Source organism: Emydura macquarii, unplaced genomic scaffold (assembly GCF_026122565.2).
Source record: "Emydura macquarii macquarii isolate MOO-44397 ecotype Brisbane River unplaced genomic scaffold, CSIRO-AGI_Emac_v2 contig_2207, whole genome shotgun sequence".
In the NCBI taxonomy this organism is placed as follows: Eukaryota; Metazoa; Chordata; order Testudines; family Chelidae; genus Emydura; species Emydura macquarii.
Genome location: NW_027132344.1, coordinates 3272944 through 3292200, shown reverse-complemented (window position 1 = coordinate 3292200; position 19257 = coordinate 3272944). Strand labels below are relative to the sequence as shown.

Sequence of the window (19257 nt, the reverse complement as noted above, 5' to 3'; positions counted from 1 at the left end):
ATGTCCTGCACATTGCATAGCAGGAGGCTATTAATGACCCTACACACTTGTATGGCAGCGGTCCCCACTGGATTTCGCATCTTCAAAATTATTTCCCACTGACCTGTAGCAATCTGGCATTGCTTCCAGAGTGCAAGTGTCACTTGCTTTTGTACAGTCATTTCATCCCTCACTCTGGTGTTCATGCACTGGAGGGCTGGGACAAGCTTGGCACACAAATCCAGGAATGTGGCTTTTCGTGTCTGAAAATTCTGCAGCCTCTGCTCATCATCCCAAGCCTACATTATGATGTGATACCACCAGTCAGTGCTTGTTTCTGGGGCCCAGAAGTGGCACTCCACCATCTGCAGCTGCTCCATGAATGCCACCAACAAACATATTGCTTTTTGCTATGTTCCTCAGCACACTGTCCTCAAAGAAATCCTCATATCCCTGGTTGTTGCAGTATTTCCAGCAGGTCTGCAAATACAGGTGAATTGTGTGTCCTGTATTTGAACATTCATGGGAATAGTGCAGAGCTCTATGCTTCTGTCAGAGATGACCGAGACCAAAAAGTGCCATGTGGGTTTGTGGGATTTTTTTTAAAAAGGTGCAAAAATTATGTGATGGATGGTATGATGAGATGGAGAAAGTTGTATGCTGGGAACTTGACCCCTAGCTGCCAAAGATCCCTAAACGAGTCATTTCTATCCTACATTGCAAAAATTTCCAAAAGGCATTTTGCTGGACAGCTGCGCATGGCACACTGGGTCTGCCTCTTGTGCATTCATTGCCACGAAACAAGCGTCCCTAGTGATTATGTGCAGCACTGAAGCAAGCAGCCAAACATGCACGCCTCTGAGTGGTTATACAAACTTCGGTGGCTGTACGCCGACGTAACCACAATTTGCATCAACCACAATGTGTAGTGTAGACATGGCCTGCTTGGACACTAGTAAAAGCAGAGGATTTAGAGGGAGGGTTTTCCAGTCCACTTTCATCATAGTGTACCCTTTACAAGATGTCTTAACAAGTATGGTGGGGCAGAGGCAATGTGTGGGGGGACATGCGGGGTCATGTGTCCCTCCCCCTGATTTGCTGCTTGGTTTGTACTGAACATGCTCAGTAACATGGCTGAAGCTGGCTGCCCTCACTGTGACCACCAGGTCGTCTCTGTGGTGAGAGTTTCATACTCCTTTGGGTTCAAAGTGATCTAGTTCCCTCTTCTCCTTTTTAGGGCCTTAAATTTACTTAGTAGAAACTGAACCACTAACAAATATAAACCTCCAGTTATCCATGATGTATTGATAAATAATTTCCTTTCTCTTTCTTTTCATGATGCTTGTTGCCAGCCATCACAAAGTATTGTAGAAGTTGTGGGTTTGATTCCAGACTTAGCTATAGAAAAGCAAGAATAGTAGGGAAAAATAAAAATAAAAACCCACCTCTCCCATTCTGCCAGTTAGATGGTTACAGTATAGTTCTAGACTTTTGTGTAAACAGGTTAGCATATTTTTCTTTCTGTTGTCCCATCCACTCATCAGCTGCTGACTTGAAAATCAGTTCCCCTTTAGTGTTAGCTTATTACTTTTTGTTTCTGTTATGACTGGCTGTTGCCCTTACTAATTTTGTGTGGAAGTAAGTTGTCTATCAAACTTACATGCTTTTGCTAAATCTTCTAGAAAATATATTACACAGCAAAACTGTCACAAAAAGGAAGCACATATGTAGCACTCTAGGAATAAGGGAATGGGATACAATTAGGAGTACAAATGCAATTGTTTGATAAAATACCACTTTGAAATGGTGTAAGTCTTCATAAAACTGTCAGTGCATACATTTATAAATACGCCTGTGTTTATTTTTAGATGATAACTTGGACCTGACTTTAAGAAATGCAAAACCATGCTCTCTCACAGGAGGAAAACAGCCCTCAGTGAGTATGCTCAGTATGAATTGTCACCTATGAAATAAAAATGTATCACCAAGTGGATCTTTTAAAATTGTTTAATTTGTAAATTCGATGAATAATCAAGCGCCCGTAAGCTTTCTGAAAATGATCATGCTTGATACCATTTTAAACAGGAGTTCTTTAGCTTGAAAACGAAGATAATTTGTCTTCTTTCAATTTTGAAGATTGATCCCTTTTAAGGGAGCCAACAGTTGCAGAGATTTTGCCTGGAGAAGTGCTGCACAGACTCCCTTACCTCCTATCCAAGCTTTTTCTTGACCTACTGTCATGGGAACATATTAGTTATCTGCAAAATTAAATTATTTGTATGATTTGTTCTTTTATGGCACTGTGCCCAGATCCCTTCGTATACAATCTTTTGGCAATATTACATTCCATTACAAAACTTAGGTTAATAGAGTTAGTCACCATTAAGGGATCGTATTATGTAAAGTAGTAGTCAGCTAAAATCTAATATTCAAAGGAAAACAAATTGGTGGGGAGCGTGAGCATTTGGAAGCTGTCAAAGAGTTATGACAGAATTCCTACTTGAGCAAATCTTGTGAGATTAAATACTCTTCTGGGAAGACTGGCTCTTCACTAACCATCATAAGAATTAGAAGAATTGGAAAACTATCTGCTTCAATTGCTGACTGTCATGCAATATGGTAAGAGTATAGGTGTGATGTATGCTAACACTTTTGGGGATGAAGCATGCAAGTCTCTCATCTTTTGGTTTTCCTGGTTAATCAGTTTTCCTTTTTTCACTTGGAATTGATTTACATTACTCCATTGATTTATAGGCATTTTCATTTGATGCATAAATTCTTGTGTGAGAGAAAAGCTATTAATTCTGAATTGAATTAGAGGATGGCCCATCTGCTAGTTTTGGGAGCAGATAATCAACATTTTCTCCTCTCCATCCACCACAAAGTGAATTTCCTGTTTTAAAATTTTAGTTAATTCTATGCTCACACATATTGGCCTTATTATTTGTCTCATTGCTTTGGTGTCCAGAGTGGTTGAAAGGTTTTATGATAGAATGAAGTGTTATGGAGGCATTAGAAGCAAGAATCATGCATATGTGGTCACAGTCACTGCATTTCCATTTTTTATATTTTTCTTTTTGCTCTTCCTAAATGGAAGGAATTGGCACAACACCACTGTGAAATAGATACAAAAGTTTCATATCTGTGATGTTAATGTAGCTGAGGAAGGGAGGAAACCTTTAAATTAATCAACGTAACCAAACCAAGCATACTTTAGGACATACTTTTTTCTCCTTGCCTGTACTGATCCACACCTCTTTCTTTCTGGCACCATTGGGGAAGACGATCACAGCTCCCTTGGGTTTATCTTGTCTATTGTGCACTGTGAATGTTGGCATTATTTTTTATAAATTAGTGGTCTCTTTTATATCATATTGCAAGGAGTTCAACAGCTTCATTGTGCACAAAAATGTTTTCTCTTTCATTTTAAAATTATTTGCCGTTGGAATGTGACTTGCTATAAAAATGTAATGATTATTAATATTGTTAATAAATTGTCTGATGGTAATGAGGTTTATTCACAATTAACCTTACAAACAACAGGATACAATGCTGCAATGTAAAATATCCCAGACCTGTCATCTTTTTAAGTATACCTCTTTTAATGGGGGTTGATTCTAAAACGAAAGAGTTTGTTGACTGCTAACCACAGCATTTTCTGTCTTCTTTGTTATATTCTGCTGGCCATTCTCCCTCTGACTTTATTTATAGTTTCATTTCTACAGAGAGAAGCTTGATCTGTCAAATTTACTCTCACTCCCCAAGGGTTATGAGGACCACCAAACTTCATTAAAGATGTAATAATTTAACCTAACACAGTAGCTGCCCTCTTCCCTTTGTCTAATAGGTATCTCTTGAGCCAGATCTCTGACAGAAAGCCTTTTTTGCAAATTGTACAATATTAGTAGATAGTTTTCATTAAAAATCCTATAGAAGCATGAATTATGTGAATTAAGTTATCTTGCATTTTTTCAGCATTTAGCTTTCCATTTGAGTTACTTAAGGTAATTTTAAATCTATATTGTTGCCACTGTTAAAATGAGTTGACAGTGGTCATTTTGTTTTTGTTTTGGTTATGCTTAGCACGGTGATATTAGAGGAATAGCGACTGGAGACAATCTGCTGCACTCTGATACTTCAGCAAGACAAATCACTAACGTCTAGCAGTAAGAAGGGACGTGTTCTTCATGACAAAATGACAGCAAGAGAACACAGCCCCCGCCATGGTGCAAAATCCCGCAGTGTGCAACGGGCCTCCACTATTGACGTTGCCTCTGACATGCTAGGTTTGTCTCTTGCAGGTAAGCACCTTTTCATCACCTTGTGCCCACATGTTCCTTTCAGACATACTGACGTTATTTTTTCAAAAAATTTTTATTTGTTGTAAGTTTTAGTTTAGTTTATTTGTTTATCCTCAGTGCATGCAATGGAGGGATTTTCCTGATATTCAGATACCAGTAGGCTACTCTTTAAAAACTGATTTTGCTCTATTTTATATAGGCAAGGATTTAGAAGTGGGGGAGGAGAAGGATAGATTAGACTGGATACTGGCATACATGATCATTGAACAAGCCAAAGGAAAACAAAGCTGCAAAACAACGGAGGAAGAGAGGAAGTGTGTGTGTGTGTGTGTGTGTGTGTGTGTGTGTGTGTGTGCACGAACTGTCTGGGTAACCTTCACTTTAGGCATTGGGTAAAATTCTCAACAGCTTCGAAGTGTATTCAGGCCTGGCCTACACTTGAATATTATCCCAATATAACTATGTTGGTTAGGGATGTGATTTTTTTTTTAAACTCATATGATTATACTGGTAGAAGCCCTAGTGTGGATGCAGTTAACCAATATAAAGGTGCCTTATAGCGGTATAGCTAATTCCCCTTCCTGTTAGGGAATAGCTATACTGGTGTAAGTACGTTCATACCTGCTTCCACCTAGGGGAGTTATACCATTTTACTTATCCTGATATCTTTTAAGTGGTTCAACTTTCTAGTATAGATGAGGCTTATTCATTCAGTCTCTCTTTCAATGAGATTTAGAATCCTAAGTATCTGTCACTTTTGAAAATGGAACTTAGGCATTTAAAAATCCATAAACATTGCCTTAAGTATTTTTATCAAATGGCATAGTATCTGTTTGAATTTGTGGCATTTTAGGTTTTGAAAATGTAACAGAAACATTTTAAGGTAGTTTTTCAAGCTTCATTGAATAAAAAAAAAGTCAGCATAAAATTTTCTATAAAATATAACTTCTTCCCTAAAAATTTTCCCTTCTCTAACTGTAACTTGAACTCAAGTACTAATTTTTCTGCTCTACAGGAAACATCCAGGATCCAGATGAGCCAATTTTAGAGTTCAGCTTAGGTAGGTAGTTTTTATGACTCTTAAAAACCATTTTTGGTTTTAATGGGATTTGCTGTTGATTTTTTATTTTTTTTTACCTTGTTAATATGGAAAGGGCTACCATTTAAACAAGTTTTGAGAGGGATGTGCACTTGCATTTGTATGGAGCTTCCCCTGCTTTCTGTAAAAAGGTCTTGCTATATAGTATGGTAGACTGTTAATGAACAAACAATGCTATACTTTTGAAAGTTTATAGTTAAAACTTCTTCAGGTCCTTTTAGATTTAATGGATCTGATATTGAGATTATCACTTCAGTCTCATTTTATCACTCTGAACCTTTAAAAAAAATTTCACACCTGCATAAATGGATGAGGAATATTTTAGGACAGAATGTTTTCCAATGGTTATCCATTATCAATAATACATTCTTTCCCACAGTTAAGTGGTTAATATGGGTCCCATAAGTGTCCTGGTTTCTAACATAGTTAAAAATGTGACTGATTGAATGACTTTGGGCAAATCATTTGACCTCTTTGTACATCAGTTAATCCGGAAGACTAGGAGATATGTAGCTTCTCAAAGAAAATACAAAAGTTCTGTTTGTGGAGCACTTTCCTGGCTGATTAACTGATTTACAAAAGTTTGAAATCTGAAAGTTTGAAAGTTATGATCTGACAGTGGGTTTTAAGTGAAAATTGGAAACCAGTAATAGGTATGTTTAATACTGGATCTGAATCCGCCATTGTCATTCCAAAAAATTTGAATTACTTTTTTTCCACTTTTTTTACGGTTTCAGCTACTCTCTGATAACTGAGCAAAGAAAATAGAAAAGTAGTCAGCCCTGCAACGCTATTTAGGTTGCATCAAGAGTTTGCCTAGCACAGTCAAATTTTAGAATTAACGCTATACATCCATTCCACCAAACTTCAGTCATAATTTGGACCATGATGCAGAAAATCTAGGCATAATGATATCTGCAGTGTTGTTGTAGCCATGTTGGTCCCAGGATATTAGAGACACAAGGTGAGTGAGATAATATCTCTTAGTGGATCAGTTTCTGTTGGTGAGAAAGATAAGCTTTTGAATTTGTACAGTGCTCTGCTTCAGGTCCTGAAGAAGACCTCTATGTAAACTGAAAAGCTTGTCTCTCTCCCCAACATAAGTTGGTCCAGTAAAAGATATTACCTTACCACCTTGTCTCTCTAGGCATAATGATGGCATTCCAACTGGAAATAACATGGATTTTCAGCCTTAATACTAAAGTTCTATTTAATTATATGTAGAAGGCAATCACATAAACATTTTTGGAAGGAGATTCCTCTTCCATGTCCCCCTCCCCAGAAGTTAAAATAATTGAAGTACAATAATTTTTTAGGAGAAATAAAATGCCCTCTTGTTTTGCTGGACCATCTACTTCTGTTTACAATGTAGATACATGGTTGGTATTCAAGCACTCCCAATGATATCCCTTGAGAAAATACTATTGAGCAAAGAGTCCATCAGAATGCAGGCTTATTTCATGCACACCGTGCCCAACAATTTTCCACTGGAGAAATACCCTCTTGCACCGTTATGAACAGTGGTGCCTGAGGGGAAGGACGGGTGAGGGTGAGGGTGATGATTCCATCACCAACTTCCCACAATGGTTCCCCTAGGAGAGACTAGCTTTAAATTGCAGCCCTCCCAGTTTTGTGCATATTATATCTTTGTGTGTAAAAACACCCACATTTGCATATGCATATGCATAGTGGGTAATTGCTGACTACCTGACCTTCATGTGCAATTGCTGTTCGCATGCACAAATGTGGGTATCATACCTAGGCACAAAATAGAAGCATACTGAAAATTTGGCCTTTCATGGTTTTCCCACTTTTTGTATAATACATGTTTATGAGAACTATAGAATTCTGGAACAAAATCAGGAAGGCCATGACTCTAAAAATTGTATTCTTAAACCTCTGAAGTTTGCAGTGAGCTGCTCACACCATCGCTAGATCGAAAACCAAATAGTTTTGTAGCAGTGAGTGTCACTACACCTCCTCAGGCATTCTGGACAAAGCATGCACAGACAGAGATTATTGAGGTAAGTAGTGGTGTATTACTGCTCTTAATTTAAGGTTGAAGCCAGTATAACAGTATATTTTTTCAACATTTATCACATTGCATTAATATTACCTCTTTTTTGTTTATTATTATAGGGAACAAATAATCCTATCTTTCTAAGTAGTATTGCCTTTTTTCAAGACTCTCTTATCAATCAAATGACGCAAATCAAACTTTCTGTGTACGATGTCAAAGATAGATCTCAGGGAACAGTAAGTGCACTTGTGTATTCCTGCATAATCATCCTTCCGTCGTTTCTGTTGCTCTAAAGTAAACTAAAGTGCTGGATTTTTATCTCATGTATGATGAAAACTTTCCTTACGTTGGGGCCCTCTGCAAAGCTCTTAATTTGGTGTATCCTACACGTTTAAGTGAAAGTTGCCATCTTTGTTTTCTCTGTTCCTTTACAGTTCTGTGTTCCAAATTAGAATGATAAAGTCTCTATTGGCCTCAAATTGGAGTTGTGTGAAATTTGTTTTTTAAATGTTGAATATTTTTATGTGAAAATGTTTGCAGTTTGTCTTTGTGTAATTCCACAAACCCCAAATTTTGCTTCATAATATTTTTTCTGTACAGCTGTTCATTGAAAACAAGGAAAAAACCCAGGAATCTGCATGCAAAGCCATTTTCCCCCAGTTGGGCCCTATTTTAGCCATTTTTTTCTAAAAAATGAGCCTACTTTCAAGTTTTTGATGAAAAGTGGGGGTGGGGTGAAGTTCCATGATTTCTGAGTACTTTTTCATTTCAGTATGAATGTTGTGCACCCTCTGTCCCAAAAATACTTAGCATTGCCACTTTATCATTGTTTAGCAGCATATAGAGTTTCACATCAAAATCCCTGCAACCTTTTGACACCTCAGTCTTGCATTTCGGAAATTCCTGAATTGCAAAATGGAAGGTTGTTTCTGAAGCAAAAATATGAGAAGATGTTTTCAGGAAAGCAACCATGCAATCTGCTTTATGACATATGGATACTCTGGATCAGCCCCTGAATTTATATGCTTGAGGCATTGGATTAATTCTCTGTTTGCATGTCACCTCAGTAATGGACAGCCTGAAAGGAATGTTATGATTGATGCTCACCCTCTGATGTGTCTGTTACCCACCAATAAAGTAAAGTCCAAGAAAATCTAATAACTTTGACTCAACTCATCCCCTTCTGCAGAAAAAAAGAGCAAGAGAAGGTTCTGGAGGAGGGAATTTTCACATGGATTCACTCAGAAATCCTCTTCCCTCCTGCCCCCGTGTTGCCCCATTGAGAGGGTAGGGTTTTCTTCCCCACAGAAAAAGCCATAGATTCAGGCCTCAAACCTAACACCTTGGGCCTGCAGGAGGCCAGGCCCAGCTGCCTTCAGACCCTTTGCCTCTGCACTGGCTCAGGCCCCCATTGCTTGCCATCCCATGACTCCCTGGCACTGTGGCTCCATCAGAGCTAGGACTCCCCCTCATTGTGGCTGCCTCAGGGTCTCAGTGAGGAGGCTCTGCAGAATAGATAATACAGTCTGAGGTTGTAGTGTCTTTGCTGAGGAATCTTTGGGGGTCAGTAGGAGGATGATGTGTCTCCCTGATCAACCTGAGTCCTACCCAATCCTCCATCTTGCCCACAGGCATCTGGGGGTAGGCACGGTCAGGACATTTGTTGTTATTTCCTAGATGGAAATACTGAGCCTGTTCTCTGACCCATTAACATAGAGGGTGACGGGCACCCCCATACCTGTTCTATACAAGACCGCAGACATTTCCATGACATTTGGTCCGTCTTGTGTGTGTTGGGAGACTCCTTTCCTTCAACCCCAGTGAAAGAGAAGGTCTTGTTTTCCTTAAGGGAAAAATCCCCAAGGTAGTGAGGTTTTTTTTTTTTTTTTTTTATGCTTTCTGGATGTGGTTGGGTAGTTTGTATATTTGTTGTTCAAGCTTGTATTTTGTTCTTAAATTTGTATTTATAAATGTAGTGTTTAATCATTGTACGCTACTTGTGCTTATGGACAGGTGTTTTATGATTTTAAATTTCCATACTAATAATGTTCCTCTTTTCAGATGTATTTATTGGGTTCTGGAGTGTTCACTGTAAAGGAATTACTTCAGGAGAAGAACCATAGATTGCATTTAACACTAAGGTTTGTATTGCAGTATCCTTCCATTAGAAACCAACATTCTTAACCCTGAGATTAGTAGGGCCTGTGAGCATGTTGTGTTTTTGATTTTTAATTAAAAATAAGTGTTCAAAGTGCAAGGGCTCTACTAATGAAAATCAGTTATTATATTGGGTGATGTCTAAAACAGGTAGAACACAAGAATCTTTTCAAACATTGGAATTGATTTTTGGTGGCAAAGCATGCAGGGAACAAGGAATGAGAATGCTGTAATTGTTTGTTGGGAGTTGTCTTTAATTCCACAAGTTGAAAGTGTACCCGTAAGTGTAATTTTTTTTCCTCACAGTACACACACACTGGCAAAACTATACTGATACCTAGGGCATGTGAGAGTGAGTGAGATAGAGACCCTGGAAAACCAGAAGCTTGTCTTATTTACATGGGATATCTTAGCTACTGAGCTGTCTGTAAGCTCAAAAGCATGTCTCTCTCATCTTTTATTGGATCAATTTTTTTTTGATATTACCTCACTCACCTTGTTTCTCTACTTATCTATGTAAAGTATTTATATGGTCTCCATTTCTGTAGTATCTGAGCATCTCACAGACTTCAGTGTGTTTGTTCTTACAATACTCTAGCTATAGGAAGAACCAGTCTGAAAGCAGTGCAGATATCTTTAATATTATTTAAAAAATAATTCAGAGTTGATTAATGTTGAAAAGCTTCAGGGGACGACTGTGTCTTGAAGGGAACTGTAGCTTGGTGCCAAAGAACCAGGAGACTATTCCACCCCGACGGGTCAGCATGGAAATCTGAAATCAAGTGTTGGAGAAATTAGGCAGGAGGGGCTTGTGCAGAATGAAGGGAGCAGGATGAAGTTAGGAGGAACTGAGCTCAAATATGTAAATGTAGGTGGTATTGTTAGGGAGGATTAAAGGTGAAGATGAGAATCTTGAACATGATGTGGAAGGCGAAGGAAAACCAGTGAAGGAATCTGTGTAGGGGATCCACATGGTCAGAGAGAGACTGGAGATTGAATGTCCTGGAAGGGATTGGTGGGAGAAACGTAGATGAGGTTGCATAAGTGAATGGGAGAGATGACTAAGGCATAGACAAGGCTTTTAATAGTAGGGACCAAAGGAGATGGACTGATCTCCCCTTCCTCCCCCCCGGCCACGTGATATGTTATAAAGGAAGAATCAACAGGATTTGGCAACAGAGCATGTGCAAGAAGGCAGTAAGGAGCTGAGTCAGAAAAGACACAGATTGCAACAAAATAGGCTTTTTAGTCACAGCTATGGAAAAGAGAGGGTTTGGGGAAGAGGAATCTGGTGGCAGGACTTTTCAGAGTTCTATGTAGGCTATATCACGAGTAATCAATGAATTAGGCATTCTTCTCTCATTATTGAATTGAAACCAAACAGTCTGATTGTTTGGGAGAGGGTGGGTGAGTGTGTCTCTCTCTTCCCCTTATCACACTACCCTTAAAAAATGTAATTAGAATGCAGAGCAATATCTGTTCAATCTTTTCCCTTTCAAAACTTGACCCCACAAGTGCCTTGCTATATGTGTGTTTATATCTGTTTTTGTAGTCTCTTGTGTACTTTTTTCATTTTACTTTCTAGCACTGTTTGTAACAGTTATTTGTTTAAATCACCGTTACACATTGTTAAATGCAAATGACAGCTATAAAATATCATTAAGAATCTATCTTAAACTGACAAAATAAAGACTATTCTACTACTATCCTCTTAACTCTCTCCCATTTTGCTTAGGCATTGCACCATATATGGTACAGTAAGATCACATAAGGCTAGGAGACCCTTTGCAGAATGAGATGAATGTCTTCCTAATGGTGTCATTTAATATCTGGCATGTAAAGTAGGTTTACTAGTACCTACATGTTATACGTTTCCTAATTTAAAATGTTCAGTAAGTTCACAGATCATTATGCTGTGTGTAGTAGTAATTGATCTATTGACAAACAGATCCCTTTGCAAAAAAAACAACAACTCAAAGTGTTTGTTGCAGGTCTGCTGAAAGTGATCGTGTTGGTAACATCACAGTTATAGGATGGCAAATGGAAGAAAAAACGGACCAAAAACCTCCTGTAACAAGATCTCCTGACACCATTAATGGGAGGGTGAGTGTGAGCGTTGTATCATCTTCAGATAGGTGTAGGATTACTGAAGACAATGTTATAGATAATGTTATATCTGCAAACTGCCTCCTCCTCTGCCCAGTCACTTACTAATTCTACTTAGCGTTTATAGTCCTTTACATTTTAAAAACATTGCACAAATATTAGGTGGCTAATCTGTAACAAACAGTTTAATGCTGATGAAATACTTGAGGCAAACCCTATAATATACCCTTTTTTTGTAATGCTGTGAGTTCTTGCCATGTGTTTGTCTTTAAAAGTTCTAAGCAAATCTTAGATTCCTGTAATGGTGGTGACATGGGAATGTATCCGTAGAACTAGACAGGGCAGTTCTTCTATCTTCTCGTAATTACACTGGCTTGTATTATTGCATGCCTTAAAAAACAAACAAACCAAAAACAAACCCCAACACCTATTGTTCATGATGCGTGTCTATGGTAAGTAGATGATTTTACAAGAAATTCAATGATGTGCACCTGTGACTCTGAAGGCAGTATGAAACAAACCCATAAACTAGATGATTGGAAACCGTCAGAGAAAATGACATTTCCAGAAGTTCCAAATGGGCAGCTTGTGAAGTAGAAATATGTGGTCAAATAGTTTAAAAGAACAAACCACACTGTTATCTGAAATCTGTATCTTTTCTGATAGTAACACTGTGTTTTCTATTGAGCAGATATTTATAGTTGCCTGTCTGCTTAGAGAACATGTTTAGTGCTGCACACTCTGTGTTGTGAATACATCTGAAGTCATATAATCTGTATACCTGTATTGTGTTCAGAATATGGGATTATCATAATTATTTATTAGGCCAGATCTTCAGCTGGGCGGTAAATTGATGTAGACAATGGAGCTATGCCAATTTACAGCATCTGAGGATCCAGCCCATAATTTTTACAGCACTCAGAAGTGTGCCAGCACTTTGCAGTACAAATAAAATAACTGGGTCCCTTTTCTGAAGAGCTGACCACTAGATGGTTTTAGTATTTCAGCTTGCAATCAGGATAGTGATTGTCCATGATAAACACATTTGGAATATTTATTTTAAACATTCCCTGTTTTGAATATTACCTTTATGTCTTTATGTTGAGTCTCACCAGTTTAGCTTGACTTGGTGTTGAGGTTTTACATTGTATGGATTTTACTATTTATGTCTTTTAGACTGTGCTGCCAGTTGATGAAAGTTTAACAGAATCTTTAGGAATCAGATCCAAATATGCCTCATTAAGGAAAGATGTGTTACTAAAATCAGGTAAGCAGCTAACTGGGCAGATATCGATAGACCACCTACAATCAGATTAATATATTTGCACTGTGTGTATTGACAGTTCTTACTATACTTAGCGTGTTTACAGTATTGATGAGAGCTAATCTCTTGTTGCCTCCATCATAGCTCCAGTTCAGCAAAGCACTCAAGCATGTGTTTGAAGCTGAATAGGGATTGGCTGCTGAATTGAGACCCATAAGAATAATTTATTTTGCCACCTGCACTACAGCATTTTGTAGCACAACAATACTTTATGAAGCAAAATATCTTGCATGATGTTTGCCATGACGTTCCTTTACCATGGCCAGTCCCGCCTTCTCCTACAAAACTTATGTATTAGGGGGAAAATTCAATATGTGAAGGAATTCAAAAAGTTAATTGTCCTTTTTTCCTTTAAAAATGTTTGAATACCTTTGGGGTTTTTTCTTTGACTGTGAATAGAAAGTTTCATCCTATAAAAATCATATTTGAAAAAGCTAGATAGGTGGATGAGTTAAATTGGATTTTTACAAGCAGACAATATTGAATCTAGTCAATGTAGCTTAATATAAGGGTGGGCGAGGGAGACTTTGTAAACACTGAACTTAAACCACACACTTACATATTGTGATTTTAATATTTTAGTGTTTGGTGGTGCCATTTGTCGGATGTATCGTTTCCCCACAACTGATGGGAACCACCTGAGAATCTTGGAGCAGATGGCTGAGAGTGTACTGTCACTGCACATCCCCAGACAGTTTGTGAAGCTTCTGCTTGAAGAAGATGCAGCAAGGTCAGGGTGAACAAATTTACGTGTTGTAATACATCAGTGATGTGCATCTCTTGCTGAGTTGCCAGAGTATAAATTGTTACAACAAAGAGACTGCAGCAGAAATAGTGACGACAGCAACTTGGTTGCTGCCCTGTTATTGTTAACAAAGTCAATACCTTCAAGTCACCACTACATTGCCCAAGAACTGTATCTTGCACAAGCCTGATACTTCTCTCACTTTGGAGTGTCTGACACTCCTTTAACTCTGTTGGGCCAGATTCTCAGCAGTTGTAAATCAGCAGAGCTCAGTGGAAGTCAAATGGAGCTGTGACATTTTACACCAGCTCAGGAGCTGACTTAAATCCTTGATTCACACCTGTGTATATGTAGAGGAAGATCTGACCCATAGAGTAACTTAACAGTATGGTCTGGATAAGTGGAAAGTGATAACAGAAGTGGTGTTGTGGAGAGTGTATTATTCCGATGATAATGCGCAGCTCTATAAAAAGCATCTTTGAATGCTGAGGTACATTTTTAATGATAGATGTTCTTAAGTATTTTGGTGCAGCAAGCATTATTTAGTCCAATTGAAAGGTAAAAAGGCTACACAATATGATGTGTCTGTGGGTGTTACTATCTCATACGTACCAGCTGGGATACTGCAATGGTGAGTGGGATATGAATACCGAGATAGATGGAGGGCTTGCTATCATCTTCTCTGGGGGTTCCAGTGAGAGCGTTTTAAGTTACTTTTATAGCTCCCTTGGAGGTCTGCCAGTGAAGGTTACCCACCTGATGCAATGAATACTGCATCCTCCAGGTATCCAGCCAGAGGTCTTTAGATGCACCAGGAATGTGAGTTGGGCCCTTAAGTAGTTATTCCATTGTTGGCAACTAGCGTTCTTTGTGCCCTATAATAGGAGACATTAATATCTACCTGTTTTTATAACTGACTTGGGCTAGTGGGTCTCGGGCTAAGGGGCTGTTTAATTGCAGTGTAGACATTCAGTCTGTGGCTGGAACCCAGGTTCTTGGACCCTGCTTAGTGGTAAGGTCTCAGAGCTTGGGATGTATGCCCAGGGTATGTCTTATACTGCAATTAAATACCCGCTTAGCCTGAGCCCCACTAGCCCAAGTTAGCTGGCACAGGCCAGCTGCAGGTGTCTAACTGCAGTGTAGACCTACCCAAGGTATACAGTGATGATCTTACTGACACTTCTCCAGTGTTCAGTTAAATTAAGGTAATTTAAGACTGGACAAAGCAGTAGAAAATATGCTGTAGTTAACAATGCTGCTATGGCTTGATAAGATTTTTTGAAAGATCCAAACGTGTGCTTCCTACAATGGTGGAGTAAAGTTTCTGTAGATGTCTGTCTGTCTGAGTTCGTTTAGATTGTTTTAATGCTGCTGGGATTTCATTGTATTATTAATGATTTGTTATGGTGCTGAGACCCTTTAGATGGGCATCTTTTAAATAATTATTTCAATCTAAATAGATAAAAATAAATAAATACGGCTCCTGGAAGAGGGACACCTAATAGAGCTTTTCAATCTTTTATCTGTAACCTCATCTGTGACTAGAAGCATATGGTACCCAGAGATAATATGAAAAATAAAAGTTTAATATTCCTAATTTTAAAGAGAAAAAGGAGAATCAGGCTTCCCTTCTGAGCTGTATGCAATGTTTTCAAAATGGGGCAACATATAAACTTCACTCAAAATGTGGATTGTATATGTACTTTCCATTGGCCTGTTTCAGAATTTTTCCTTGAATAATTTATTTAAAAATAAAATTAATAATAATTAATATTGACACCACATATATATTTTAACAAATACTCGTACATCATTGGATTGGATTTCATTGTTTCTTTTCCACTTTCTCCCAATATATCACAAAGTGTGAATTTGTAAAATGAGATACATTCATGGTAATGGTTTAATGTTGCATAGCTTCCTTTAAAGGAGCTTTGATATCAGGGTGATGGACATGGCAAAAAACCTAAATGTAAGCCTAAATGTAACAGAAGAGAATTAGAATGAACAGGGACAAGATACTCCCTTGTATAAGACTGTATGTGCTGTGAAGTAATGAAGTGCTATGATTGTTCTGACCAATTCCAGTTTCATAACAAATACCAGTCATATAAGCTTTTAAACACTGAACTGTATGGCTTAGAGGTGAAAATGACTTTCTGTACTTTAAGAAAAACGGGCTCTTAGATGAAAGGCATTTTTGGCTACCTTTACTCTCCAAAGTATGCAGAATATCAGATGGAAGTTTTCTTATTGAGCCAGTATCTTCTATATTTTTTAATTAATAAATAATTCTCTTTAAGATGAATTATTGTCTGAGGTTTTTTGCAGAAAGAAAATCTCATTATGCATATTTTATAGCATATTTTATTTTCTAAAGTATAATTTGGGCTGAAAAACATATTAATAGTATGTACCCTTAGGATACATTAGATCTAGTCAGGTATTCCTCTCTACTTTCTCTGGACTGACACCTCGAGGAATACTATGCAGCTTTAGATGGCACTCCAATATAGTCGCTCCTGTCTAACATTGAGGTGGCAGCCTAAAATGTACTTGGGTGATAACAATTGCTGCTTGTGGAGAAGCCCTTCACCCTTGGCGCACCCGCTGGTGGACTGGTGCAACATTGCCATTATGTCTCTGCCTCAGTTTCCGTTGGTGGGATTTCCATAAGTCCAGTGAGGCTTATGTGTATTGAGCAGTGCCCCTGTAGTGGTCTAGTTTATTTAAGGCAAAGGTGGACTATTATAAAGATAGGCCTCCACTCCAGCATCTCTAGCAGGAGGTGGAGAAGGCTGAGTTAACCTTAGTCCATCAATCACACTTATGTCCAGGTACCCTACCAGCGAGGCCCTCTTGATCCAGAACCCTCTTCTGGAGCCAAGGCTCTTGTCATTAGCTGGGGAAGGATCTCTCCTCTTGGGTTAAAGTGCCCACAGAAGTCAAACTATGACAACTTTTCCTTGGACCAGCATATCACTGATCTGTAGTTTCTACTGCAACCTGATGAAGCCCTTCCATGAGGGCCAGGTTCCACTGACACTTGTTATTCAGAGCTTCTTCCTTTTGGAGTCACTCCTACGTAGCAGCATTCTTCCTTAGTTTCCTTTCCTAATGAGTTCCCATATCAGGTACCCCCCTGAAAAGCCCTCTCCTTCGGAACTTTCTCTTTCTGTTTTCTGGGGACTGTTCGTCTCCCTAGGGCCCTCTGTTTTCTAGTCCCCTCCCCACTGGAATTAGGTTTCTTTATCATGCCCGGGTGCTTCCCTACCTCCTACTTACTCAGTGAGTGAGTTAGTCCCAGGTGAACCTGAATGGTCTCCTTGCTTATGGAGCCTGTCAGAGGTGGGCTGAGCCCCTGATCCTAAATTCAAACAGCTAACTGGGACCAAACTGAAAAGCCCGGATAATCTCCATTCAAGAATGTTAACGGAACTGGCACATGAAATTACAAGCCCAAGAGCAAAAACGTTTAATGAATCCATAAATTTGGGGGTCAGACCCTGTGACTGGAGAATTGCAAATATAGTACCTATATTTAAGAAAGGGGAAAAAAGTGATGTGGAAAACTACAAGCCCATTAGTTTGACCTCAGTTGTATGCAAGATCTTAGAACAGATTTTGAAAGAGAGAGTATTTAGGAACGTAGAGGGAAATGGAAATAAAATACAACATGGTTTTACAAAAGGTAGATCATGCCAGGTCTGATCTCTTTCTTTGAGAAGATAACCAAAGAGACAAAGGAAATGCAGTAGAGCTAATGTACCAGGATTTCAGTAAAATATTTGATACAGTTCAATAAGGGAAATGATTAGTAAAATTGAAGAAGATGGGGATTAATAGAGGAATCAAAAGATGGGTAAGGACCTCGTTAAAGAGGGAGACTACAATAGATCATGCTGAAAGGTGAACCGTCAGGCTGGAGGGAAGTTACTAGTGGAGTTCCTCAGGGATCGGTCTTGGGACCAATTTTATTTAACTTTTTTGTTAATGACCTTGGCCCAAAAAGTTGGAGTAATAAAATTTCCAGATGACACAAAGTTGGGAGGTATAGCCAATACAGAGGAGGATTGGAATATCATAGAAGAAGATTTGGACAAAATTGAAAGCTGGAGTAATAAAAATGGGATGAAAATATAATAGTGAAAGGTCATGCATTTAGCAGGGCCATTTTAAGACCTTTGTAGGCCCTAGGCACACTTGCCTTCGTAGGCCCCCTAATTTGATTTTAAGCTATTAATAAATAGTTTTTTAAATAAAAATAAAAAATGATATATAAAATTTTTTTTCGTAGGCCCTGAAAGTTTCGTAGGCCTTAGGCACTGTGCCTATTGTGCCTAATGGATAATATGGCCCTGGCATTTGGAGACTAACAACAAGAGCTTTTGCTATAAGCTCGGGTTGTATCAGTTGGAAGCAAGGAAGGTGGAGAAAGATCTGGGTGTATCGATTGATCACAGAATGGCTATGAGCCACCATTGTGATGTGGCTGTGGAAAAGGCTAATGCAATCCTAGGATGCATGAAGCTAGATATTTCCAATAGAGATAGGGGAAATCTTATCATCACAAGGTGCTGGTGAGACCTCATCTGGAATACTGAATGCAGTTCTGGTCTCCCATGTTTAAGAAACTGGAACAGTTTCAAACTGGAACAGGTGCAGAGAAGGGCTACTAGGATGATCAAAGGAATAAAGAATCTGCCTTACAGGAGGAGACTTAAGGAGCTTGGCTTGTTTAGCCTAACAAAATGAAGGATGAGGGAAGATATTATTGCTCTCTATAAATACATCAGAGAGATAAAAACCAGGAAGGGAGAGGAGTTTATTTAAGCTAAGGGCTAATGTTGGCACAAGAGCAAATGGATGTAAATTGGCAGTAATAAGTTTAGGTTTGAAATTAGATGTTTTTAAACCAGCAGAGGAGTGAAGTTCTGGAATAGCTTTCCAAGGGGAGTAGGGGGTGCAAAAAACATAACTTGTTTTAAGACTGAGTTTGATCAATTTTATGGAGGGGATGGTATGCTGAGATTGCATACAATGGCATATAGCCCATCCATGTCTGGAATTAGCAAATATCTCCAATGGCCAGAGATGGGACGCTAGAGTGGGAGGGCTCTGAATTAGTACAAGGAATTCTTTCCCAAGTGTCTCACCCACGTGCTCAGGGTCTAATTGATCGTCATATTTGGGGTTGGGAAGGAATTTTTCCCCCAGGACAGATTGGCCAGAGACCCTGAGTTTTTTTCGCCTAATTGAGGACTTCAATAGCTCATCCATAGACTCCAATAGCTCGGGAATGGAGGTTGTTCATAACTCTGAAATGTTCGTAACTCTGAACAAAATGTTATGCTTGGTCTTTCAAAAGTTTAAAACTGAACATTAAACTTAATACAGCTTTGAAACACTACTATGCAGAAGAAAAATGCTGCTTTCCCTTTATTTTTTTAGTAGTTTGCGTTTAACACAGCACCGTACTGTGTTTGCTTTTTTCTCTCTCTCTGTGGCTGCCTGATTGTGCTCTTC

At 38.7% G+C, this 19257-nt stretch overlaps 1 protein-coding gene across 2 annotated transcripts in view; it reads left to right on the top strand.

Moving 5' to 3' along the window:
- The first annotated feature begins 1851 nt into the window (after positions 1-1851).
- INPP4A (inositol polyphosphate-4-phosphatase type I A) overlaps positions 1852-19257 on the top strand; it is a 69783-nt gene continuing 52377 nt past the window's right edge. For both annotated transcript variants that reach the window (XM_067559994.1, XM_067559995.1), the window contains exons 1-9: positions 1852-1915; positions 4063-4280; positions 5296-5340; positions 7285-7403; positions 7519-7635; positions 9461-9540; positions 11548-11659; positions 12839-12929; positions 13569-13716. In XM_067559994.1, coding sequence (XP_067416095.1) covers positions 4175-4280; positions 5296-5340; positions 7285-7403; positions 7519-7635; positions 9461-9540; positions 11548-11659; positions 12839-12929; positions 13569-13716 — 818 coding nt within the window. In that variant the 5' untranslated portion in view covers positions 1852-1915; positions 4063-4174. The remainder of the gene's footprint in view (positions 1916-4062; positions 4281-5295; positions 5341-7284; positions 7404-7518; positions 7636-9460; positions 9541-11547; positions 11660-12838; positions 12930-13568; positions 13717-19257) is intronic.